The sequence below is a fragment of the Kryptolebias marmoratus genome, linkage group LG13, assembly GCF_001649575.2.
Source record: "Kryptolebias marmoratus isolate JLee-2015 linkage group LG13, ASM164957v2, whole genome shotgun sequence".
In the NCBI taxonomy this organism is placed as follows: Eukaryota; Metazoa; Chordata; class Actinopteri; order Cyprinodontiformes; family Rivulidae; genus Kryptolebias; species Kryptolebias marmoratus.
In genome coordinates this window covers 19,467,151-19,494,061 of record NC_051442.1, presented here as the reverse complement: position 1 = coordinate 19,494,061, position 26,911 = coordinate 19,467,151, and the positions used below count along the sequence as shown (strand labels likewise).

Sequence of the window (26,911 nt, the reverse complement as noted above, 5' to 3'; positions counted from 1 at the left end):
GTATACCAGAGTTATACATCTTTGTAGTTACAATTTACCTGTTGGATCTGATTCATTTAAAAATGCATTTTGATGTGTTTCAACGTCTTGCATCTTCAAATTACTGGACAAACACAGAAAGCTAAACGTTCTTTATGTTCTGTGACTGTATTGATGCAGAACTGGTTGTGTAATGTTGCAGAACATTATAAAAACAAGACATTTTCCTTCTACTGCATAAATAATGAGAGTGGAAACACCAGGGTGTTTGGTGACCTCACAGCCCTAGCCTTTCATCAATCATCTCAAGCACCACTCTTAACATGAAGTTTTTATGCAGGCCAAGTAATTGTCATAGCTGTTATACTTACATTAAGCTGTACTGTGTGACAGCTCTTCGTATCATCTCTCCACTTCCTTTCAGGCCCCATTCACAAAGTAGCTCCCGCTACAGCACTGCGGCCGACGCTCTGGCTGCTTTGGTGGACGCCGCAGCCGCCGTCACTCCTCAGATGGATCCCGCAAAGGTGAAGGAGAGTAAGCACGACCGGGACGATGAAATGTCCTCACCAGCTCCGGTGTGGCGAGCACCAACCCACTCTGAGCACGCCCAGCAGGAGACAGAGAGGCGCTCTCTGCGCTCGCCGTACAATAGTGCCATGTCTCTGCCGGGTGGCAAGATCCATTCAGGTTTCACAGACGGTCCAGGCGGTGGGCTGAAGGAGATCATCCCTCAAACCAAGTTGCGCATCGAAGAGGAGCTTCGGACGCGCGGAAAGACGACTATCACAGCCGCTAACTTCATCGATGTCATCATCACACGCCAGATAGCTCCGGAAAAAGACTCGCGGGAACGAGGTTCTCAGAGCTCCGACTCTTCGAGCAGTTGTGAGTGTCTAAATAAGAGGTTACTGAGATATATACTGGACCTTATAAAAGTACTCACAGCCCTTAATGTTACAACCACAAACTTTGAAAGTATTTTACTCTATGTGGTGGACAGGAACACCACAGACAGGTCAGGGACAAAGGTGTTGAGAAATTTAAAGCAGGGTTAGGTTATAAAACAAAAGCTTTCTCCCTGACGTGTCTGGTGTGTTCCTTGGTTTTTGTGAAGCTGTTTAATCACTAATTAATATCCTAGTGCAGGTATCAAAGTTGAATAGAAATGCACGCTGCACTTTTCAGATTTTTTATTTGTAAGTCCTCGTGAAATACTTTGACGTTTGTGGGTGTAACGTCACAAAATGTGGAAACGTTCAAGTTGTATAAGGATACTTTATTTTGTAATGTCATCAGTTGGCTGTGGAGGAACAAATATGAGTAAAATCTGCTTTTGAGTGCCGTAATCTCATCTTCATGCCTTGTGCTTAGATGGGCATAAATTAAAACCCCTCGTTTCAATAATCGCCCTGCAGTGTCATCGAGTCGATATGACAACACGGCTGGAGGAACCATAGAGGTGATAAGTCCTGCCAGTTCTCCTGTCCAACCTCAGCAGGACAAACAAGAGGACGGACAACAACAAGCAGCAGGTACGAAGACAGAAAGCTGCAGAATAATAATCTTGAAATTGATTTGTTACACTAGTGAGGCGCATGCAGCAGTGAAGGCTAAATTTAGCTGTCGCACTTGAACGAGTTGAGTGTTCATGCCATACCTTGGATGACTTGACACGCTGTCACTTGAGGCCGGCGTCTCACTCCAGCAGCTCAGTCATCAGACGATACTAAAGGTTATTCTTGTCACCTGATGTAGACCAGATACTTTTGGCACAGTCTGTTGGCTCATTGCTGTCTCATCACTTCTAACTGCAGCGCAAGTATTTTAATGAAACAAAGCTGTCCCTGGTTAACCTTGCAGTTGGCATGCGTCCGTTCGAGATGAGCCGTTACCAGCCGCCAGGGGAGCCGCCCCCACCACCTTCCTCCCAGGCAGATAACTACTCCCAGGTCCCCAAAACTCACAGAGTCATGACCTTGGCAGACCACATTTCGGTAAGAACTCCAATACAACAGTGTTGTATCAGTATCAGTATCTGCTAGAATCACCAGGTGATCCAGTCTGGCATAACTAACCTTTTCGGGGGGCTTTTCTTTCCCCTAAATGCAGCATATAATAACCCAAGACTTTGCCCGGAATCAGGACCCCCCAGTCTCCTCAGCACCTTCCTCATTCCAGAGCAGCCTGCCACCAGTGTCTTCATCAGGTCGAGTCAAAGCAACCAGCCGCTACAGTCCCGAGAACCAGGTCCAGACCTCCCACCATCAGAGACCCTCCAGCAGGGTTTCGCCAGAAAACGCCCCTGACAAGCCCAGAGTCAGGTACACCAAGTCTCAGATCATTACAGGATCGTAATTACAAACCTGTCGCACGTCTAAAACTCGTCCCCCCCCCCTCCATTCCTCCCAGACCTGGTAAGTCTCCCGAGCGAGGCGGCAGGCAGATGGAGAACTACGAACCCATCTCTCCTCCACAAGGCTATCAGGGTATGGACAAACAAGAAGCAGGCGGGGCTCCATCCCAGAGACGAGAGGCTGACAACTCTGAGATGAGGTACGACGTCTTCACAGTTGGTAGTCCAGCAAACTAGCACATCTTTTCAGTTTTGACACGTTCATCAAGCAACTGAAGAATGTGCTGTCGCTAAATCTTCTTTGGCTATAAAATTTAGGAGCAATGAGAAGTAGGTAGAGATGTTTTCTTTCATCTGGGTGTCGTCTGTAGCAAATATAGTTTAACGGTTTATACGCTTTCACACAGCCAGTATTATCATTCAGTTTGCTGTGAATACCTTGATCCTTTGATCCTGATTGAATTGATTGTAAAAAAAGTTGGATTGTTCCCTCCATCTGTGTGATATCCTTTTTAAAATCTCTGGGCTCCTGAAAAGGTCTGTTGCCTTAATTTTTCTCTGTCTCGCCCCTTTTGTTTGGTACAAGGAGTGACTCGCGGTCCCCGGGGAGTGTCGGCTACCTGCCTTCTTTCTTCACCAAGTTGGAGAGCACTTCACCGATGGTTCAATCCAAGAAGCAGGAAATCTTTCGTAAGTTGAACTCCACCTCTGGTGTTGGTGATTCTGATGTTGGTAAGTGGGTCTTCTCTTATCTTTTGCGTTTCATCCATGAATTCTCACTAATTCTTCTCACTCATTAAGCATGTAATAACACTGGAACAGCGTGGCCTATTGACTCATTAAGAGCTTAATTTTCTTGTCGTATATTTTAGCTGTGTTTTTCAAAAGTTGCTAATTTAATATTGCAGGAAACGCGCAGCCCGGCACAGAAATTTTCAACTTGCCTGCCGTTACCACCTCCAGTAAGTAGACGTGGCGCCGGTTCAGACATCTCATTTTCATTCAAGCTAAGATTTCCTCTCTCATTGTGGATTTGTTGGGCTGTGATCTGTAGGCGGCATCAACCCAAGGAATCAGTCCTTTAATGACCCAGCAAGTAACCTGGGCTTGGAGGACATCATCCGCAAGGCTTTAATTGGCAACTTGGAGGAGAGGCAGGAGGAGCACCAGGGAGGAGCGGGGTCTGTTGCCATCAACAACACATCCAGCGCATGCAGCGATACCCGGCAAGAGGCCACCCCATCGCCTAGCATGGGTACGTAGGGCCCTATGGTTTCAACAATGTGGAAAACACAGACACAGTCATGGATTTTTCTTCAACAATCTAAATGTTTCTCACATTATGACGTTGACAGTGGCTATTTTGGCCCCTGCAGGCTCTCATAGCCTCATGTTTGACTGTAGCTGAAGAGGGGTCAGGTAGCAGAGAGCCCAGGCCAAAAGTCTGCTGCAAACGACCAGACATTATGACTTTTAACACCAAGCACAAAGTTTACAGCAAAACATTATCTATAAACAAATTTTTAGTAACTTTTCTCAGCACATAGTTGACAGTAACTGCAGGAAAATGTGACGGCTGAACAGTAAATGAGGAGCGAGCTAGCGTTAGCATATCACTCCAGCTAATTTAAAATAGTGTTAAATTATCGTTTCAGGTAACTCGTCAACAATAAAACATGTTAGAAGGGAAACCTGAGTTTATTAAAGACTTTGTAACTGTATAATTTGTAATAAAAAAAATTTTTTAATGTAAAACTGCGCCTGTTTTAGACAAGGTTTTGTCTCTATCAAGTTAAAAACTAAACTAAATATACAGTGAGAATAAGTCATTGTCAAAAAAACAGTGCATCATCATCATCATCATAATCATCATCATAAGTGAATCAAATACCATACAATTATAATACAATAGCTTCACACTACATTTTATGTAATTTGACATATGGTGTGATTTTTAAGTTTGTGTCAGGCACTTTTATTTTGTAAAAGGAAGACTGTTTTTACTTGCATAAATCACAGGTGAGATAAGTTATTTATAAAAAAAAAAGTATTTTATTGTTAAATGGCTTACAGGCAGATTTTTAAGCACCTTAAAAAAGCAATAAACTTTTCAGTGAACTGAAACACAAACAAAACTCAACATAGATGTTCAGAACAAGTGATTTACACAAACTGCCTGTTTGGATCTGCAGGAAAACAAAAACAAGGCAAAGCCAACAGCCGGAAATCCAAGTCCCCAAACCTGGGTCAGGCCTATGCTGGAGGGGAGCGTCCTTCGTCGGTGTCCTCCGTCCACTCCGAGGGCGATTACCACCGACCAACTCAACCGCAGTGGAGCTGGGACGACCGACCCTCGTCCACAGGTGAGCTGCTCATCACCTGCCTTAAAACGTCAAAACAATTTACCGGCACTTTTATCATTTTTGCTCTCCTTTCCTCTTCTAAGGTCCCATGCAGTTTCCCTACAACCCGCTGACCATGCGCATGATGAGCACTGCTCCACCCACCTCCATAGCCTCGCCGACTATACAGAGCCAGCAGCAGCAGCAGCAGCCGCCTCCAACTGGAGCTCCCGTGACCCAGCAGCGAGTGTGGCAGTCTCTGCTGTCAGAACAATACGAGACCCTGTCCGACAGCGACGACTGAGCTCCGCTACCTTCAACCACCGGTTACCAGAAGAGAGGCCCGCGCCGAGGCCTGGCCTGTCCACCCACCTCTCCTAGAACTAACTTCACTCTTTGGCAGGCGTGACAAGTGGACGGGGTGGTGTCCTTCTTTTTTTTTTTCTTTTATTTTTGGTGCTATAGTGCCCCCTGGCTGTGAGCAGCAGCACGTGACAGGCACGGCACTCCAAAATAAGACTTTTTTTTTTTTTTTTTCCTCTTTCGCTTTGGAGGCTCTCACCCAGCCTGTCGGACAAATTTCACGTCATCTGACCGGATGATATCGGCTGCAGTCAAGGTGAAGAACTTAACGTGTAAAAAACAAAAACAGCAACATAAGAAGCTATTTCTGAATTTTATGTCTGATTTCTGTAAAGATTTTCCTTGTCTTTAAGAAAATCATTGTATGTAAATAGAGTAACCTTTTTGCAGTGTTTTTCTTAACTTGATTATTTCTTATTTTAATGTTGCTTTTAAATTGATTCACTTTAAATGAGAGGAGCATAGGTGTAATCTTTAATATTGCAGGTGCTCTACCAGTGCAGCCCAAAAACAAAATTACCCACTCAAATATTTTATTTTTATTTTTGTTTTTTTGTTTTTTTTTTACTAACGCCACGCTTAGAGAGAGACCGGACCTGTGGTTTGTACTTGACCCTTAGCGGATCACAAATTATGCCACACTGCCCGTCACCCACCAAGCTCCACCAGAGCCTGAGCGTTGTGGACGTCAGAGGTCAAAACAAAAACTGTAATGTTTCGGGCAGCATTGATATCTGATGTCTGTCTTGTCGATGAACGGATCGTAACTAACGGACGGTAGAGACAACTTCTCACCCCATTTGTCATCGCAGCAAGTTGAGAACACTGGTGTCATAGCAGAAAGGTGAAAAGTCTGAAATAAGCTTTCCGGGAAATTATATCGTCGTGACTACTTCTGGACCCGCATGAATGATGAAAGTGAGCCATTGAGTTTATTTTAATTTTTCTTTCTGTTCTTCATTTAAGTGAGCTGACGATGTAGTGTGTCACATCTCTGCAGTTTCACTTTCCAACATGTCCAGAATAACTAGCATGTCAAGAAGTTTTTTTGTTTTTTTTTTCTTGAGAGGGATGCTTTTTGCCTTGTGATTTGAGAGAGAAGGCAGCTTTAACACATGTTCTCAGAGATATATGTTGTTGTTTGTATCTGTAGGCCCTCGCTTTTTTGTTTACTGTCCTGACAAAAAAAAAATCTGTTCTCTATCATATGTTTCTTTTCCCCACGACACAATAAGATGAAACTAACCAAACGTAAAGAATGGTCTGCACCATTGTTGCACTTTTGATTGCTTTTGTGGCTTTTGACAAGAGAAACCATCCTACCTGCTGTGTAACTTATTCAACCTCCAGCCCAGGACTATACAAAGATGTGCTTTTACTTTCCCCACCTTTCACAAAGAAAAAAAAAATCTGAATGGTTTTTATCTTCCTGTCTTTTCTTACAGCTGGTACATGATATTTTTTAGCTTTGACACATGCATCAGAGTTACCGTTTTAAGTGCATGGTACCATTAAACCTTTAGGACTTTGCTGTCATGGTGATTCAAAGCCTTGATCACTTAATCTCTGCTTTCATTGTGTCAGTCAGCATCGAGCTTTTAATAGGTCAGAATCATAAACAACAGTAGCTTTGTTCTCGAAATCCTCTTATTTTTTAAAGACGTGACAAAATATGCCACCTTCTAACTTTCACACCGCTCGGTTAACAGGTTCTTTCCGCTCTAAACTTGATATTTCCTCTCTCCGTTTGACTTCGATTCACAGATTGTGTCACAGCACACGCAGATTTATATTTTGTCGGGTTTTTTTGTTCGTCCCGTTCCGACGGGATGCTGTTGTGTTTACAGACGTAACAAGAAAAAAGTAAAAAAAAAAAAAAAAGTTTACAAACTTGAATCTTAAAAGAAATCCGACATGAAGCAAAAAAAAAAGAATTGGAGCATTTTTCAGCTCTTCACTAAACAAAATGGTGACTTCTTTTTTTTTTCCTTTTGAAATTGAGACTTGAAACCCCTTGTATCCTTTGATGTTGAAATGCAATGTTTGTATCGCACAATGTCTCTTAGTAGGCTATTACGAGAGTTCAGACCAATCAAATAAAGTGGATCAGTTCGCCACCACTCAAAAATTGTAAGTGTAGAAGTGTGCCATCTTTTCACTGATTGCATTTTTTTTTCTTGACTGCACACTGTCCTGATGCTTGGTCTCTGAGCTGTACTGCAACTATTCACTTGGACTTTTATTGGCAAATTTATGAATATTAAATGAGAAATATGCCATAATTTGCAATATAATAAATAGTATGTAATATAATTTGTCAGTCTGTTTATTATAATATAATAAATAGACTGACTGACTGCCTAAGTTTTTGTGCACTATACTTCTCTGGCATCAGACACTTTTTCATTCACATTCACACACGAGAGAAAAAGTTGCCAGTAGCATTAGTTAAATAACATCTTTATAAGCTGATGTGACCTCGAGGATGTTCTCTGAAAATGGTTTTTGAGGGTTCCCTGAAGGTCATTCATGGAGATTTATCGAAGAAGAAACCCTCAGGATAGGTTCTCTGAAGGTCACCAAGTTGAAGGCGTTGTAACATTTAGGGAACCATCGGGGAAGCGTGTCTTTAATGTTTCTTAAAGGTCGCTGCTGGCTGCCTGGGTCAGCTTTACTCTCACGACGCAGCAGGATTAATAACAGGGCGCTACGGTGGGAACACGCGAGCATAAAGCAGCACTCACTGATGTGGTTTTAATGTTGTTATGTGCTGTAGGCTGCAGGCTGGCCCGTTTATTGTGATTACTGATGAGCGATGCTACATGCTCCTCCATTACGGAAAGCTAATTTATCATATAATAAATACGTAAGATCTTCAAAGCACATATCCATAGTTTAATTCATAAGTAAAAAGAACATTAGCTGTCAAAGGGAGCATTCCACATTTAAGATATCTCAAACGTCAGACTCTCTAGGACAAATGACTTCACTTTCTCATTTGTGTGTTTTGGAGCTCTCAGCTTCAAATATTAAAAAAAAGTGTTTTTTCTATCTACAGTAGAACAAAATTTGTGGATATCTGAAATCTGAAATGGAATTCCTACTAAGAGAAACTATTATTGAAAACAAATGATATTAACAAGTCATTAGTCATATTTTAAATACCTAAAATGAAAAACGATTCCCAGTTTCTCTTGTGTAATTTAGTATATTTACATAGGCTGGACAGTTATAATCATAAAGGACCCTCAGAAAGGGACAACTCCATCCAGCTATTGGCCCATTACCTGTACAACATGGACGCTCCTGTTAGGCATCATAGTGGCTAAGATGAATCGGCACATGGCTCAACACATGAACTGGGCACAGAAGTTATTGGCACCGACACCAGGGGAGTCAAGCACCAGCTACTGGTCAACAGAGCTGTTGCTTGAAACTGTAAACCAGACACACAAACCTGACCACTTCTACCAATAGTTTGCTGTAGTTTTGTCCCATTCCTCCTGACAAAACTGGAGGAACTGAATCAGGTTTGTTTCTCTGGGACTGAGATCAGGTCTTTGTGATGGCTGCTCCAAAACACCGACTTTGTTGACTTTAAGCTACTTTGTAACTAACTTGTCAGGATGAGTCGTTGTCCATTTGAAAACCCATTTTTGTCCAAACTTTAACTTCCTGACTGATGTCTTTAGATGTTGCTTCAGTATTTCCACATGATCTTTTCTCATGATGCCATCTATTTTGTGAAGTGCACCAGTCCATTCTGCAACTAATCACATCCACATCATGATGCTGCCACACCCGTACTTCACATTAGATTGGTGTAAGCTTCCTCCTTTTCCCTCCAAATGTAATGAGGATCTTTGTGTCCAAACAGCTCAGTTTTAGTTAAGTAGTGGACCCAAGGATGAACCAGAGCTGTGGAGGTTCACAATTCTCTTCCTGATATCTTGGCTGATTCTTTTGATTTTCCCTTGATGTCACATAAAGAAGCAGAGTGTTTGAGTTGTCCCTTAACATACATCCACAGATGTGCCTCCAATTAACTCAGATGTTGTCAACTAATCAATCAAAAGCTTCCAAGGCCACGACCTCATCATCTGGGCTTTCCCAAACTGGTCATGTTAGTGTATAAACTTGTGACTTTAAAAGAAAGTAATAAAAGATTCTGTAAAAAATGCCTTTTCTCTTTATTCGGGCATTTAGCAAATGTCAGTTAGGATTTCCAAATAACTTTGGGAATTGTAACTGACCTAAAACAGGAAAGGTTTAGTCTGATTGAATGTCAAGCAGTGAGGAAAAAAATGGTTGTGTTTGAATTGGATACAATCAATAAAATATCAACTATATATATATATATATATATATATATATATATAGTTCATATTTTATCATCTCACCCCCTCCGCGGGTGGTCTTTGTTTCATCCTCTGAGCTCGGGTCCTCTACCAGAGGCCTGGGAGCTTGAGGGTTCTGCGCAGTATCTTGGCTGTGCCTAGAACTGCACATTTCTGGACTGAGATGTCTGATGTTGTTCCTGGGATCTGTTGTAGCCACTGCCCCAGTTTGGGGGTGACTGCCCCTAGGGCCCCGATGACCACAGGCACCACTGTGGTCTTTACCTTCCAGGCCTTTTCCAGTTCCTCTCTGAGGCCCTGGTATTTCTCCAGTTTCTCGTGCTCCTTTTTCCTGATGTTGAAATCACTCTGTATTGCTACATCCACACAATATATATATATTATTAGTCGTCCTTCTATTATTAGTCATATCATGGCTAGTCAATGTTAATTTTTGTTTTCATGTGTACTATCCATAGTTTATAAAGTAACTAGTGTGTGAACCTTTGTACTGATGCTGCTGTGACACCTGAATGTCCCGTCGGTGGGACAATAAAGCCCAATTTTTTTCTATATTCTATTATATATATATGTATATATATATATATATATATATATATATATATATATATATACAGTCACTGAAACAACACAATACATAATGCATTCTTGAACTGATGTGTCACTAGGACAGGTGAAGTAGGGCCTGAAGAAGTGTTGCAATGATTGAAATCTTGAGGCGTGCAGAAATAGTCAAATCCAGTGTTGCAGTAATCTGATTCTGGAGAAGCATAGAAGATGTCTGATATTGGAGAGTTGATGTAATGCTCTGGTTCTGGAGAAATAATGTAGGGCCTGGGCATCCAAGCTTACGCAACAAAGAGCATGATGTTGGTAAGTGTTGTAGGCATTTGTGGACATTTTATGCAGGCTAATAGACGGATTTTGAATTCTTTTTTTCAGAACACTATAGATGTGCATTACAAACAATGAAAATGCTGTGCTTTCCTACAACTAAGTACACATTTATGAACTGTGCAATCTGAATCAACAAAGGCAAACAACTTTTACTTTGAAAGGGCAGCGGTTGGTACACCGGAAGTCGTAGCCTATTGGCTGGAGGACCGGAGCACTTCCCGAAACAAAGCCGTTCAAAATGCGGTCACTTTTACCAGCTGTGGCTGAGCAGCTTTTCCAAGATATCCAGAAAACGTACCAAGAAACGTCTCAAAGTAAGACGAGACTTATCAGTGAAGACACTTGTGGGTAAATGGGTGCTGCTAGCTTGTTTAGTTTTAACGTAATAGTAGCTGTAGCACTACTAGCTAACAAGGGATCCAGTCTCACGCTTATTCTTTAAGAAAATTAAAGTAATTATTAAACAAAGTAATTGTAGTAAAAGTAAATACAAGTAACTGTTTGCTACGTTAATAAAACTGACATTAACAAAGTTTCTCCCGTGACTGAAATAATTGTTTTACTTGGAGCTGATGCAATGCAGGAATCTGTCTGCAGGTGGCGCTGCCCTATCAGAAACTTTCATCGTGTTCTCCAAGGTTCTGACTGCTGTCATCACAGAGAACCACATGTTTACACAGCTGACAGAAAAGGCGCTTTTCTCAGGACAGCTCACAAAGTGTTATACTTGGACAAGTGCTGTTTATGTTCCCCTCTGGGCTGAAACAGAAGAAGATGAATTCATTTCTTTTAATTTAGATTTTAATTTATTAAATTACGCCCGTGCAGTAAAAAGGGCTTGTTGTGTTTCCTCGGTCACTCAAAAGGGTAGCAGACACATAAAAAAATAAAACTGGAACATTATTTATTTCTTTACCATATCCTCTTTACTAATATTGCTTAGCACACCTCTATTTATTATGACTCTTGGATTAAATTGAATAACTGTGATTTGCAGTTTTAAAATAACTAAACTGTAGCTTCTGTTTCTAGATTTACCATAAAAATGTCTGTAGTTAGTTTTTAACTTTTATCCAAACAGTTTTTTAATTAAATTGTAAAATTGTAGTTTTACATTTGAGTAACATTTTATCTTTATCTTTCCAGTTCCTGATGATCTGCTTATTGCGTAAGTTAAAATTTCCTAATACATCTCAGATTTTTGTTTATCTCTGACTCACTAGATTACCAGTAAACAGTAGTCATCCAGTGTGGTCTGAGTTGAGACATCAAAGGTCCTGAACGCTGCTCAGTTTGAACCCTTGGGAAGTGCAGAAACTACAGTAAGGAGAATGAAGAGGGCATTTTTAGTGTCTGGATTTGCCAAGAGTGACGCAGCACTGAGACACAGCGATATGATGCTGTTCTGTCTCTGTGTTCCTGGCTTAGGGAGTTTGGTTGTGGTTAGAGAAGGGCCGCTCACTGTCTGAGTCCACATAATCATATCCTGTTGGTTCATCAGAAAGTTCTGCTTTTGGAGATCATCTCACTCTGGGAGTCCGTGAGAAGATCCTTGCTTTGTGTAGTTCATTTTCTGAATGAGTTAAAACAAGGGAAATTGTTGACAGCAACCAAAATAAAATAGAAAGTGACTAATTTAGCTGTTTTGATTGATTTCTCGCTGTTCTGTAAGTTCCAATCCATTTTAGTGGTGTTCGTTTTAGCAGGTTGTTGAAAATTAAATGAATATTCAGGGGGTGCAAAAGTTAAGAAAAGGAGTAGGGGGCTATTTAGAACAAGTAGGGGTCTGACCATACACTGGGTGAAGAATTAGAAATTTAGAACATCTGAAATGCCTTTTCCTGGTGTTTGGAACGAGGCGGGGAGGGTGTTTGAAGAGTCCAAAATCAGCAGTTTTTGAGGACAACTTGTGAGAATTTTTGGCTTTTTAGAAGAACTGGGAGGGTTTTCTGAAAATCAGATGGAGACTTCACTTAGCAAAGACGGATTTATCTCCCAGGGCAGTCAACCTGAAGTAAGTAAAATAGATTTGAATGAAAACATTGACTGGAGATTTAAAATAAATCGTCTTGGCATTCCTTGTGGTTGGTAAAATCCTCTCAACCGAGGAAGACGTATACCAGCTGAGCAAAGAACTACTAAATAAACCAAAGAACAAAATATTAAGAAAATGAACCTTCATTTAACATGTATTGCAACAAAAGTTTTTGTCTGTTCTTTTCTTGGACATTCTGCTGTCTCCCATCCACTGACTGGAAAACGACGCAGTGTCACCCCCCCAAAAAACAACAAAAAAAAAACAAAAAACAATGGACCCATCTGAAACCTCGGCAGATAAATGAGAGCTTTTGCCCAATCAGTGGTGGCGTTACAACACCGGCACTTGCTCAAAGATGGCCGCGCCCATGGATCGACATAAATGATGAAAAACAAACTTGGGGAGGAAGAAAATCACCATTTATTGTGAACAAATTGACATTTTGCATTGTTATGCAGATCAGGGATAACACAGAAACACTTTTAGGCAAAAGTTTATAAAATACAAGGATTAAAGCAAAAAAAATTTTTTACTTACACTTCATCATATAACACCCCCCCCGCCATTTTAGAGTCTTTTTCTGCAAATAGGTCACTTCCCAAAGGTTTCCCTGGAAAGAGGAGCATACTGTGTAGTCAAAGTACACAGCATAGTGTTTTCTAATGAATTGTTCAGTAAATGTGTCCAATAAATACCTCCACTAAATCAAACTGAACATTTGTTGTGGTTTCTGTCAACAGAAACTACGATCAACAAGGTCTTAAATTTTATAGAAACATTACTGTTGCTGTTTACAGAAAGATAAAGTGTTTTAGTTTGAATGTAATATTTATTATAATGACAGTGATGTGACTGCCTGACCAGGAATCAAACCCTCACCTCCACGTGTGAGACAGATGTCCTAACCACTGTCCCAACATGGACACATTACGTGAAACCACTTATTTATTTACTTTGCTTTTTGTTTCTTTTCTTTTCTGAATGTCACAGTTTCAACTTTCATCCTTTATTTGAGCTTTGGATCGGCAAAAGTGACTCAAAAAGTGAAGTTTTTTTAGTTCAGGAGGACTGAGCCTCCTGTGGGACGCAGGTCGATCCTCTGCTGGTTGGAGACAACCATATCTGCCTGTCTTCAAGTCTCCAAAATCACCAGAAAAAGTCACTAGTTGGTTTTTAGAAAAGTAGTCACTAGAGGGCTGTAAAAACTTGTTAAACATAGCGACAAAGTCTCCAACTTTGCCACACTGCTTGAACCTCACCGCCCTGCTCTGATTGGATAAAACTTTGTCTCTGGTTCGTTTTATTGGTTAAAAGCTGAAAAAAACCAGCATAAGTTTAATTCTTGTATCATAAGATCAAATGGCTTTAATGTGACCACAACATAAAACACTTTTTTTCTTTCTTCCTTCTCATTTTTACAGATGACAGAAATCCGTCGTGGAGACGGAGAACTTTGATCCCTGAAAATAGTTTTGGTCAACCAATGAAATATTTTGAACATTTTCACACGAGCATGCTGTGTTTTTTGGGAAACAAAACTGACATGAACAATATTCCCTCCAAAACAGGAAGTGTTGCTTCAGGAATCAAGACACACGCAGGAAGGAAATTATTGTGAATGAAGTTGGTCACGTTGGCTGTTTTATGAATACTAGCCCTTAAAATTTAGTCTGTTAACCTCAGTTAATGACTCATGAGTTTCACCTGGTCACACACACACACACACACACACACACACACACTAGGCAGTGTGGTTTCCATTCATAATTTGTAATTAAACTGTGGGTCTGAGTCTAAGATGATCAGTCTGGAGTTTTTAACTCATGAAGAAATTCAGTGCTTTTTGTGGAGAAAAGAAAGTTCATTAAAAACTTGTATTTTTTTGCAACCAAAATTTTAACGAACGATAAATCATCTCTAGCTTTGTAGAATTTGTTGGCATCTCGACTTCCTTTTGATTCTTGTACTCCCCTCCTTTTGTCTTAAAGGCTGAAGTTTGTCTTCGGCTCCTGTGCGCTCCAGGCTTTGGATCTGGTTGACCAGCGTTCCGTCACGTGTCTGACATCTCCCAGCGGACGCAAGGCTTTCCAGGTCTGTCCACGCCGTGCAATCAGCAGCCCCACTTACACAAAGGATATTCTGCCAGTTAATAACTCGTGTGCAATTCAATGCAACTAGTTGCTTTACATTTATAAGGTGCAAGAATATTGTGTGCAGCATTGTTTGTGTTCCTTTGAGTTAAACTATTATACAAGAAAATTGTTTCACATCATCACTGTGTTTGAGAGTACCGTATTTTCCGGACTATAAGGCGCACTTAAAAGCCTTCAACGACAGAGCGCCTTATAATCCGGAGTGCCTTATATATGTACGAAGTAGTAATGTTTTAGTACGTCTTTGGGTGAACTACAAAGCTGCACTGCTTGCAGCATTAGGGCTCAGTTATAGGACCTGAGCAAGCGGTGGAGGCGTTTATACTCGACGCTTACTCTGGTGTGGTATCCTACCGTGAGTTTTGAACTGTTTGATTATCTTTGTGATCTCTCATAGAGGGATCATATAAATGCTGATACAGGCGAACCAGCTCCGCTAGAGCAGCGAAATCGTCCATTTTCAATGGAGCGCAATCCGTGCCAAGTTACAAGAATTGGGAGGTGCGCCTTATAGTCCGGTTCGCTTTATATATGACATAAGTTTGAAAATGGACCATTCATTGTCAGTGCATCTTATATAGTGCGGAAAATACGGTATTAGAAAAGTCTGCCTGCACAGATGAGCATTTATGTTCACGATTTCTTTATTTCTTCACCGATCAGAGCTGACAGTTTATTTAATAATCATTAAGACGCAGAGACACTTAAAGCATTTTTTTTAAATTCCCAGATAGTAAATTTTAACTGGAAGGAAATTTGAGTTGGCAGCCATCGCTATTTATTTGAGCAGCAGTGTACAGAAACGGGAGTACATTAGAGAGGATGAGGACTGTGAGAAAAGCAACTAGAAGCAAATACAATGCCGTCCCCAAAGTTTGCTGGTGTTTTTGCTCACGAAGCAGCATTTTTTTCTTCGGGGAGTGGTCCTCTGCAGTGGGATGTATTTTCCTATTTTATTGCCAGCAGTCATCATTGTTGTTAAAAAGTTCACTGCAAACGCAGAGTTCTCCACGGAGCCAGAAACAGAAGAGTAGAGCTAACGTTGTTTTGTAACACAGGGAGCTCCAACGTCAGTATTTCACAGTGAAGGTTTTGAGAAGTGGGGCTTGACAGTTTGTCCGTGCAATTTAAAAAGCAGCAAATAGAAACCACCGTTTGTATTCAGCCACATTTTCTATTCAGACCGTTGTAAAATACCACGCATTCACTTACGGAAGCTCAACAGTTCAACAGGAGGACTGGCATCACGATCATCTGCTAGTTGGACGTTTGGTGCTTCAGTCACCAGCCCACATGTTGACGGGTCTTTGAAGGAGACATTTAGACTCTACTTTGAGTGCGTGAGACAAGCTGATTAGCTGCTAATAGATGTTTATATAGCTTGTGGTGTAGGAATGTGTGTGAGGGGTGGTTAGCATTAGAATAACACCTTAAATGTAGTCTATTTATCTTTTACCATCTGTTTGCTGTAGTAGGTTATATGCCTCGTCATATGACGTTGTAGAAGTTTGTTTAGTGGTTGTTGATAAAGGAGTGAGTGCAACTGGAGGGATTTCATCCATCCAACCATTTTCTCTACCCTCCTCTCCTTTCTGGGTCGCAGGGAGCTGGTGCCTATCTTCAGCAGTCACTGTGTGAGAGGCGGAGGACACCCTGGACAGGTCTCATGTCTATCACAGGGACACAGAGACAAATGAGACAAACAACCATTCACACAGTTCAAGTTAATTTAGTTCAACTTAACTGAGCTGAACTTCAACTTCATCTCCAAGGGGAAATTGTTTGGTTACAGCACTCTATAATTAGAATAAAAGTATAGAATAAAATAGTAAAATATCTGAAAGGTTTGTGTTGATAACACGCTGTTAGTTGTTTTTCTTTTACCTCAGTAACATTTCAAGTAATCATATACAGTGGCTTACAAAAATACTCACACTCCTTGGTATTCTCTCTGTTTTGTTGTCTTACAACCTGGAATATAAAAGGAAGTTATGAAGGGGTGTGGGGATCGTATGGTATAATTTTAACCACACAGAGTAAGTATGTACTTTGGAGATTCCAAATATGTCTTATTGTGAAACAAAGAAAAAAAAGAAATCGGAAACCAGAGCGTACAGAAATATTCACCAGTGGTGCAAAGAGTACTAAAATAATGTAGTCAAGTAAATGTGCAGTTAAACAATTTCTTATTCACATACAAGTACCGTTACAAGTGTAAAATCCTACTCAGGTAAAAGTAAAAAGTAAGTCGTTAAAATGACTGAGTAAAATTTAGATATTAACAGTGGGACGGCCTTTTCTCCTGTGTGCACAAAAGAGAAGGTTTTTCTCAGTGCAACAACACAATAAAACATGTTCATGTATGGCATTCAGAACATGTGAGGCGTTTAACTCGTCTAATAACAAAATATGTTAAATGAACCACATGGCAGCTGGTATAAAAACATCTATATTTTAAATACAGTTCCTTCTTGTGGCTACAGTGATACAGTCGTTGCTCACAGAGACAGAAGATGGTATAAACATGACTTAAAACAGTGGAAGATATAAATATACATCATAGTTTTGTTTGTTTCTGAAATTTAATCTATATGAGGTCAGTGTACTGCTATAGGGCTGTACTATAGGCAGCGTTGAGCTAAAAGTCAGAGTTTCTGGGATCACGATGGAGGATTTCTTTGAGCCTTGTTAGATGACAAACTCATAACCTGCTGCTTCCCTCAAAAATAAGTCCATATTTATTTCCGCCCATCTTTCCTTTAACTCTGACCAGTCTCCCAGTCCCTCCTGATGGAAAAACTTCCCCACGGCATGATGCTGCCACCACCATGCTTCACTGTGGTGGATGGTGTTCTCAGCATGAGGGGAGTTTGTGTCAGGTTTGTACCAGACATGGTGTTTGTTGTCTTTGATGCCTGAAAAGTTCCCTTTTAGTCTTTTAGCACCTTCTTCCACATGTCTGACGAGTCTCTGAAGGCCGTTGGGCACATTTCAAAAAGTCTGCCTTATTCTTTTCTTTAAGCAATTATGTCTTTATTTCTGGCCATTCTTCCATAAAACCCAACTCTGATCATGTGTCACTTGTTTTGCTCACAGATGAATCTTATTTAACTAATTATGTGGCTTCTGAAGGTGATGGTTGTGGCTTTAACAACACTCTCTGTATGCACCCTCAAGCCCCACCAATTTAACTTTATCATTTGAAGTATTTTGTGTTGGCTCGTTATTTATAACCAGAATGAAAATGACTTTAAATTCCATGTTGTAGGACAAAATCCAGCAAGAATAATAAGAGGGTAAATATTTTTGCAGCTCACTGTAGCTGAACATGCATAACCTTTAAACTGTTTGGAACAAAACCGATTTAGTGTTTCTTGAATTTTATGAAAGATCCGTGCTGGTTCATCTTGGTAATTCAGTGTATCAAAAGCATTTCTTATTCAAACAATCTTATCTTTATGAGTCACGACGTCCTCAGAGTCAGAAGTGAACCTCAGCAGGACGCGGCTTCATGCATTATGGGAGAAACAAGGCAGTCCGCCGAGCTTGTGGTCATTGTGCCTCAAATTTCCTGTAAACTCCTTCAGGCTTCTGTAAAAATAGTTTTATAGAAAACATATCTGTTAGTTACAGTAGAGCTGGGGAGTAACATGGGGTTTTGTTCTGCTGGGACGTTTTCACCTCTGCTGCGGAGTCCCGATTGTTTCATTTGATTCCCCTCAAGGGTGCCTGACATTTTCTGTCCAACGGCATTTTTTTAATCCATTCAGGAAAATTTAGATTCACTACAAAACAAGTGTTTCCTATTTTTGTTCTTATAAGAAACATTACATTTCTTGTTTTACTCGTTGAAGACTTTAATTTGATGGAATCAAAAATATTCCAGTTATTCTTAGTTCCTCATCTTTTGTTAGCTATTTCTGAGAAAACATCTTGTTGGTACAAATATAAGTTTTATAGGATATATTTTGACCTTGTGCTGCATTGATAAAATCGATCATGATTAATTTTTTTAAACTAGTTGTTCAGCTTTCAGAGAATTTACATGTTTCCTTTTGGTTCTTGCTGTCTTTGTAAGCCAACAATAGCCATTTGCATGTTGGCTCAACGTTTTGTCAGCTGTGATGTTTTGTTTTGGTTGTTAAACTCTTTGCATGTGTCTGAACCTATAATCACAGACTTTTTGTTGCTGCTTTTTAACACTTCAGTTTGGTTTTCAATCAGACGTGAGGGCTACAACTCAAACATCACTGCAGTTTAATCACTGGGGCAGATTAAACCAACCCTCCACATAAGTGCTTCACTTGCATTTTAAGGAAGTTTTTTTGTTAATATTTGTTCCAACAACACGCAAGATACAAGACGTTTGCTGTCATATATGTAACAATTACATGGATTAAAGTAATAAATATGTAATAAAATTCTTATTTTCCTTCTCATAATCAACGAACCAACACCCTTAAAAACCCAACATGGTGCAGAACAAGTTTCAATAAAAAGTAAACATTTTTTTAATATAGCTTTATTGATTGTTGTAGGTTATTTAAAAACACACACACCATTCAACACAACAAAATAATTTACCTGACAAAAGTGCGATGAAGCAGACGAGTTAAGGTTAGGTCATTCATTCATGGATGTGATGTTGGAGATGTGTTCAAAGTGTGTGCTATGAATGACTCATTTACTACTTCAAACTTCACCTCAATATCTGTAAAATTGATTGAGTTATAGCCATTTTTGTGTTGGCTAAGGTCAGTGAGCTGTGGCAGCCATCTTGAACTGGGTTGACTTCTAAAGTTAATGAGCTGTAGATAAACATCCATTGATTGCTTTAACATTTTCATTGAAATTTGTCCAGAAACACGTCTTAGAAAACACATAAATTATTATACCTCAGGGAATTTTACAGATATTCAGCTAAAAACTGATGTGGTAGTAACTGAGCATCGTCCCAAACGCATAATTTGAGCGCCAACAGATCACTTGATATATCATAATATCGCACATAATGTGGTTTTCAAGGTTTAACCAAAGCGGCTGTAATGCCGTCGTTTATCATCATAAGAAGATCTTAGTTTAAAACTCTGGCATCAAAAGCGCCGACCATTATGTGTTCCTTCAAGGAAAGCTAGGCCTTTAATAATAATTCCTACTTTTAATAGAAATCTGTTGGAAACACGTGCACAACAAAGTTGATGTCATTGAAGGTGTGAAGATGACTCTCTGAGGGTCTGAGCTGGAGTCATTACAGTAGTGATATTTCAGGTTGGACCTCAGCATGTTTTAACTGTCTTTAGGCTGTGTGTGTGTGTGTGTGTCTGTCAGCACTTTGAGTTAGGAAAAGAGTAAGCTCATCTCTAGAAATTAAATGTGGTGGTGACATTTTGAGGAGCTTTGGCTCATGTTTAAAATAAAGTCACCTTCACTTTGAAGAAAATGAGAGAGCAGGTTTTTTCCCCCCATCACGCCCAGCAGTATATCTGTGCTAAAATCTGCATCAAATGTTAAAATAGAAGTTGACAAATGAACCAGATCAGCCATTTGTGTCGTTTCCTGTTATTATAATAATTTTTTTTTTCATTAGTCTCAGTTGAATTTCTTCTGTTGCTGTGGTTATTCAGTCTGCTGTTTCCACAAAAAGAACGAAGATCTCATGAGAACTTGGCATTTCACAGCTGGGATTTTTCACCTTATCTCATTTCTTACATCCTCTGACCTTTACATAAAGAATGATGCACTGATGCCTGGAAACAGGAGTCTGAGCAGAAATACTGCATTCTCAGTCTTCTTAGACGATCTAATGAAATAAACCCCAAACTACATAGCGATGAGTAGAACAGCTTTTTTATTTTTATTTAAGTTCTTGTTTGATCTTTGTGATTACTTCAATCGTTGAAGCTTCCTTCCTGAAATGGAAAAAAATGTCAGTGTTTTAACTAATCAAGGTTGAATATACCAAATGACGTCATTCACTTAATAGCTTTTCATATTTTTCTTTGCTTAACTTTCAAGGCAAATTCATCTCATTCATCGTTTTTAACAAACAAACTTCTCTGTGCATCATCCTGCAGTAAGGAGCTGAAGGACAAGAAACGTTCAAACTAAAAAAAAAAAAGATGACGTCCATAGCTAACTGATCAATTTTTCAGCTTTTAACGTGCAAACGAACGTTTCAACACTGATTGTGTCTTCTTCAGAGTCAGACACAGAACTGAGGCACGTAATTGTCTCCTTTCCTTTTCAGTCAACCCAGCTGTGATCCATCTAGAAGTAATGACGAGAGGATTTTCCCTCCTAAATGAATAAGAAAGCATTTATCAGTGGGTGGAGGTGTCACCATAAGTCAGGAACAGTCAGACAGAGAAATTTAGGTTTATTACGTCATTAACAACTGTTCAATAAACATAAAAAACCACCAGAAATCACCCACTGGTTCTCACAGAGCCTGTAATTATTTACATTTGGCTAATTTTCTGATTTTATGCTTTACATTTGGACTTTGGCAGCAACTTTCTGTTTTTATCAGTCACAGGGTCTAAGTGGGCGTACACTGCTCTTGCCGCCTGAGTTGAGTGGTGATCTGTCTGATGCCGCAGCTAATTTGCCACTTCAAATCCAGTGCTGACTCGGCATGTCGCTTTGTCAGCTGACTCTTTAATGATGCGCAGCCCTTATAACAAACCTGAGACAGGTTTACATGAGTTATTAGAGCGAAGACAAAGTCAGATTACAAGCATATTGGTCAGACTGTTGAAGGTTTAGGCTCAACAAGTCAAGTTTATTTGTGTAGCACATTTCAGCACATGGTAGTTCAAAGTGCTTTACATCATGTATTTATTTCGTACAGAACAGACATAAAATATAAACAGACCAAAAAAAAAACAATCACGAAAAAAGAAAACAATAAAATAGAATAAAGCAAGCTTAAAAATAAAATGTAAAACAAATTATTTTGCCCATGTGACATGCAAATTTTATATTTTCTGTTCGAAAAGGAGCAGGTAGAAAATATAATACCTTATAATGTCCTATCCCTTTTGTACTTGTCAATTTAAATCAAATTAACTTTCAGAACATCAAAAGGAGACAACTTGTTTCCATTTTACATGATGTTTAACTATGTACAATTATTTTAAATACTATTTATGTCATCAATTACATTATAGACTATTAAACAATCATCTTATATAGCATATTTTGAAATAAGCTCTGTTTTAATCAGTTTTTTAAATTGGTTTACATTTGTACTTTTTTTAAACTCATCATTCAATCCATTCCAGACATTTACTCCACACACAGATAAACAAAAACTCTTCCTGGTTGTTCTAATATGTTGTTTTTTTTAAATATCCCTCACCTCTTAAATTATAACCACCCTCTCTGTCACCAAACATTTCCTGTATATTGGGTGGAAGTTTCTGATTTCTGACCTTCAACATGAATTGTGAAGTTTTAAATATTACAAGGTCCCAGAATTTCAGTATATTTGATTTGATAAATAACTGGTTTATGTGTTCCACAAAATTAAAAAGTCATAAAAACAACATACAATGATATTTGCTGCCAGTTTTTCTGTGTGGGCTGCAGCAGAGCCAGTTAATCTCTGATGCAGAAAACAAAAAGAGCCCAAGTGTGAGCTGGTTTTCAATAAACCCGATGTTTAGAAAGTGCTGCGCTTCTTGTTTTGGTCACCACAGAGTTACTTCTCCTCTCCTCATCATCACGGTGCTTTATTCATCTTCTCTGTGCTGCTTGAAGTCCATCTAATCGTCTCTTTCGTGTCTTATTTGTAATGAAGTGTCTCATTGAACAAATGAGGTGTTTTTGCTTTTGTAGGTCATAGGGAAAGGTAATTTATTGAAACCCTGCAGAATAATGGAGCCGGCTCTGAGGAGCATTAGTTATAGTGCTGTGTCACCACGCTAATCCACCAACGTAATGTCCTCATGTCCCCTTATGTCCCCCTTATTAAATCACTGTCCAAATGTGGGAGGAAATGCCGACATGGTGGACGGGGACGCTCCGTCAGCCGAGGCCATTAAACAGCTCATACAGGTTGTTAAAATGCATCATTTCTATATCATCTCCACCAAATGACTTATGTGAAAAGATGAGGTTAACGAAGTAGCAAAATCACATGAAATCATTATTCTGTCACTTTTAAGGAAGAGTTAAAGGGAGGATTCCTGCAAAACAGTAATATGTGTAATCACGGACAACCCCAAGTTCATTTAGTGTTTACTTTCTGAAAGTTTCATTAAAATCCATCCAGTGGTTTTTGAGATATTTTACTAATAGACAAGCTGGGTTTGACTCTCACAAATTAGTCAAACTTTGAGTGTTTGTTATGAATGACTCAGCTACAACCACACCATCAGTTTTAGCACAATATATGTAAAATTGGCTAAATTATTGTCATTTTGGGTTTTCTAGGTTTGGCTTCAGAACCTAATCTGTTGTGGAGGTAAAAAAAAAAAATTCCTGAAGGTATCATTAATAATCTGTCCACTGTTTTAAGAGATAGTTTGCTAACAATCCGAATTGGCTCCAAATAGCTAATGGCAGTTTTTTCAACAAAGATCTTATGCCATCTGTTTGCACTCAGAATGTGTTGAGGATCAGTCTCAGCTACTACCACAGCAAAGTTTAGGTCAAACTGATTGGGTTATAGCCATGTTTTAAAGGCCAGTTGGCTGTAGCAGCCATCTTGAATCTGGTTTAGTCCAAAAGTTAATCAGCTGTAGTTGTCCATCCATTGGTTACTTTCTGCAGGTTATATTCAAATCTGCCCAGTGGTTCATGAGATATTTTGCTAACGCTACAGATGGACACACGGGCAAAAACAGGATTGTCTGTGGCAGCTGGTGATCTTAGATGGATTTGTTTAGCATTTAGTTGTCGTCAAAATGATACAATTAATATTCTGCTTCAATCTTGCAGATAAATATATAGATATAAATCCTTTATTTTTTATTATTAAACAAATTCTTGATTTCCACCTTCAGAACTCAGGCAGCACTGTCTGAACTGGAGTGATTATTATTATTTTTGATGCAATAAAGAGTGTCCCGTCTTTCCGTTTGTGTGTTTCCATCCTCTGCTGCTGTGCAGCTGCAGATACAAACACGATTGTTAATGATTAGCTGCATTGTCATAAAGAAACAAGCTGATTCTCATGTCTGTGTAGAATCTGTGAAATGATAAGCGGGCTCGAGCTCTGCCTCATATTTAAATGTGCTTTACATAAATCCCCTGCTGCAGGTGATGGGAGGCTCGGGGCACCTGTACACATGCTTCTTGTCCTGCCACTACTGTCCCTGCCCGGCTTTTGCGTACTCGGTGCTACGCAGAAACCAGGACCTGCTGGTGAGTTCCACAAATACCGCCAAATTATTTTAAGTAATTGTGCAAATGATGTCATGTTTAGAAAACTTCCTTAGTTACAGTGTTGCCTAGAGACATCATCTTGTACTGTGTTAGTGCTGAGCCAGCATTTTAAATAAAAATGAATGATAGTCCAATAAAAAGTCTAAATGAATGAATTTAGGAGCTGACTATAAATGAGATTTCAGTTAAATATGAATGTTTAATGTCACTTTATTAGGTGCATGTTTTACTTCTATTTGCACTGTATGAAATGTGACTCATTTTTAAAATTAGAATCTATTTATAGAAATTTTAATTTTTAGAAACAAAAAACAAAAACAACGCAGATGTATCTATTGTATCTAAAATTAGTGACCCCAGCAGATAATACCAATCAAGTTTTAATAAAAACATTTTAAACTCTTCCTTGAGTTTTTTCAAAGGTAAGGAAGACATTCTCCCATCCCTGTGGAAATTAAAGCTTTATTGGTATAAAAGCAAAACAGAAGCTGGACTCATGGCCACACATATAAAAAAGGCTTTAAAGGTTGTGAACCTGAAAAAGTTGTTTCATTTCCATAATTCCATTCTAAAAGGTAAACTTTCATAGATTATAGATTCAGGGCCCACAGTTTAAATGATTTCAAGTATTTGTTTATTTGTACATAATTCGGGCTTCTAGCTCATAAAACACACAAAAACAGGATTTCAAAAAATCAGAACACTGTGAAGAAATCAGCCCAAACTACTTCTCAGTTTTTGCAGGAAAAAAGAAAGAAAGAAAAATCAAAATATGGTACTTTAAAAACAATATGTCAATTTTCTCCTGTCACATTTTGCTCTTCCACTAGACTACAGCACTCTGTGAACAGCTACCCTCCTTAGCTATAAACCTTTGTGGCTTACCCATCCTATGGAGGGTATCCATGATGGTCTTCTGACCGACCAGTTGTTAGGTCTGCAGTCTTCCCCATATTGAACCAAACTGCAGCAATTTATTGACAGCTGGTGGAAACCTGTGTAGGTGCTTTGAGTTTAGTAGATGATTAGTGTGTCATACTCAGTGTACAACATTCATGCCCTGTAAAATTTGGGCTGATTTCTCCACAGCATTCAAATTTTTTTGAAATCCTGTTTTCGTGCGTTTTATGAACTGGAAGCCCAAATTATGTAAAAATAAACAAAAAAATTAAACAAACAAATACTTGAAATCGTTTAAACTGTGGTCCCTGAATCTATAACCTATGAAGGATTAACTTTTTGAATGGAATTGTGGAAATTAAACAACTTTTTTGTGATATTCTAATTATTTGGAAAGGGTCTGTATATCAGAAAATACCTGAGCTGCAGTGATAAGTGATAACCTTAAATGTAATTAGAACTATCAGTTTACTCATTTTCAACACTTTGTATTCCAGAATCAAATTGGACAGTATTGTTTATTGACAGGGAGACAAACTAATGTAAAAACATGAACATATGTACTGAATGGTCAAAACAGCTTAATAGGAAATAAAGTGAATAAATTATATTCAATAAACTTGCCTTTATGGGTTTGTTGTTATAGGTGATGTACATTTTTGTATTTTTAAGGCTTGTAGGCTTGTCATAAACAATGCCGAGTGCTACAGTGTCCCATTAGGCAGAATAATTCTCAGTTTTCTTGCATGAAAGTATTAGTCTAACACACTATATTAAACTTAAGCACTCTCTAGACTAGTCTGTTAGAATTACTGTAAAGCAGCACACTGAGAGTCCCAGCTAACTCGCAGAATATTAGCAGTATTTGTAACATATTGTCCTACATTTTACACATCAGTATAAGAAGTTTACTTTTTTTACGAGTAAAATTTATATGCTAAATAATAGAGAATTGGTCAGTAGACTAGACAAAACCTTAAATGTCCATGTTTAACTAGTAAAGTACATGTTAAAAAGCCTAAATATTTCCAGAAATGAGAGGAAAATGACATAAGTTAAAAGTATTAGTCTACATACTGGTAGCAGAGCTCTGGTAAGACTAAGTGAACATATAAAGTACTTAATTACTTCAAGTGCAGGTAAGTACTGCTCTGGATAGAATGATTACAGCACTTGGTAATTTGATCACAATGGTAGTAGCACGTGAGGTTGACTTTTGTCCCTCTTATTGCTTGACTGTGCTTAGTGAGCGGCTCATTACAAACGACTTTTGTCTCCTGTTTTCACAATATGTAGGATATATCTTTATTTGTGTAAAATATGGTTATTGCTGTGCAGAACTGATGATACAGGACAGCCGAGGTGTTAACAATGACACAGTAACACACGTAGCACCTAGCAAGATGGCTGCCACAAATCTGGTGCTGTCAGTGGCCTTTAGAGTGTTTTTCTGTTTCAGTGTGTTAGTTAGAATTTAAGAATAATCCAATAAGAAATCAGTCATTTTTGCCATAATACACTTCTGTAAAATAAACTGTATTTTGTCACACACTGAATTTAACAGACCACCTTCTCACAAACAGGTGTTCATCACATTGAAAACTCCTCACTCTCATTTTATCCTCTAACAGATCTTTTTGGTCTCACAGATATATTCTTACTTGATCTTCTCACTAAACAAACAATCAATTTAAGTTATTTTTCTTTTGGAATTGATGAGGTTATGATTAATCCCTTCTATGTCTGAGAAAATCTGTAATGTTTTAACTTTTTTTTCACACAGAAATATTCAAAAAAAGTTAAAAAACAAAAACAACTGGACTTCTATTCTGTAGCTGAAGATGTTTCGCTTCTCATCCGAGGAGTTTTCTCAACTCAGAAATAGAGAGTGTGGAGTTGAGCTTTTAAAGCTGAGATGCGATGTAAGCTGGATTGCTTGCAAATTGTTCTCACTCTTCTAACAATAGAGGCTCATTAGGGTCCTTGTTTGTCTGACTCACTGATGGGCCACTCTTGTCACATGAGTGCAGGTGTTGATTGGAGTGAAACTGACTGGGGATCAGGCCTAAAGCTCCATTATATGTTTTTGAAAGCTGAAATCTGAGACCTCCTCCTCTGTTTAATGTTGGTTTCTC

At 39.0% G+C, this 26,911-nt stretch overlaps 2 protein-coding genes across 5 annotated transcripts in view; both read left to right on the top strand.

Moving 5' to 3' along the window:
* The window catches only part of ncor1 (nuclear receptor corepressor 1), a 59,319-nt gene extending 52,151 nt beyond the window's left edge, over nt 1-7,168 (top strand). For 3 of the 4 annotated variants that reach the window (XM_017412528.3, XM_017412527.3, XM_017412524.3), the window contains 10 exons: nt 404-867; nt 1,398-1,514; nt 1,843-1,976; nt 2,092-2,303; nt 2,392-2,535; nt 2,922-3,067; nt 3,244-3,297; nt 3,390-3,590; nt 4,528-4,698; nt 4,782-7,168. In XM_017412528.3, coding sequence (XP_017268017.1) covers nt 404-867; nt 1,398-1,514; nt 1,843-1,976; nt 2,092-2,303; nt 2,392-2,535; nt 2,922-3,067; nt 3,244-3,297; nt 3,390-3,590; nt 4,528-4,698; nt 4,782-4,981 — 1,843 coding nt within the window. In that variant the 3' untranslated portion in view covers nt 4,982-7,168. The remainder of the gene's footprint in view (nt 1-403; nt 868-1,397; nt 1,515-1,842; nt 1,977-2,091; nt 2,304-2,391; nt 2,536-2,921; nt 3,068-3,243; nt 3,298-3,389; nt 3,591-4,527; nt 4,699-4,781) is intronic. The other variant, XM_017412526.3, reaches the window with a different exon arrangement.
* A 3,319-nt stretch (nt 7,169-10,487) lies between these two features.
* zswim7 (zinc finger, SWIM-type containing 7) overlaps nt 10,488-26,911 on the top strand; it is a 21,646-nt gene continuing 5,222 nt past the window's right edge. Inside the window, exons 1-4 of the mRNA XM_017412703.3 lie at nt 10,488-10,609; nt 11,442-11,463; nt 14,322-14,424; nt 23,751-23,855. Of these exons, the coding sequence (XP_017268192.1) occupies nt 10,534-10,609; nt 11,442-11,463; nt 14,322-14,424; nt 23,751-23,855 (306 nt within the window). The 5' untranslated portion in view covers nt 10,488-10,533. The remainder of the gene's footprint in view (nt 10,610-11,441; nt 11,464-14,321; nt 14,425-23,750; nt 23,856-26,911) is intronic.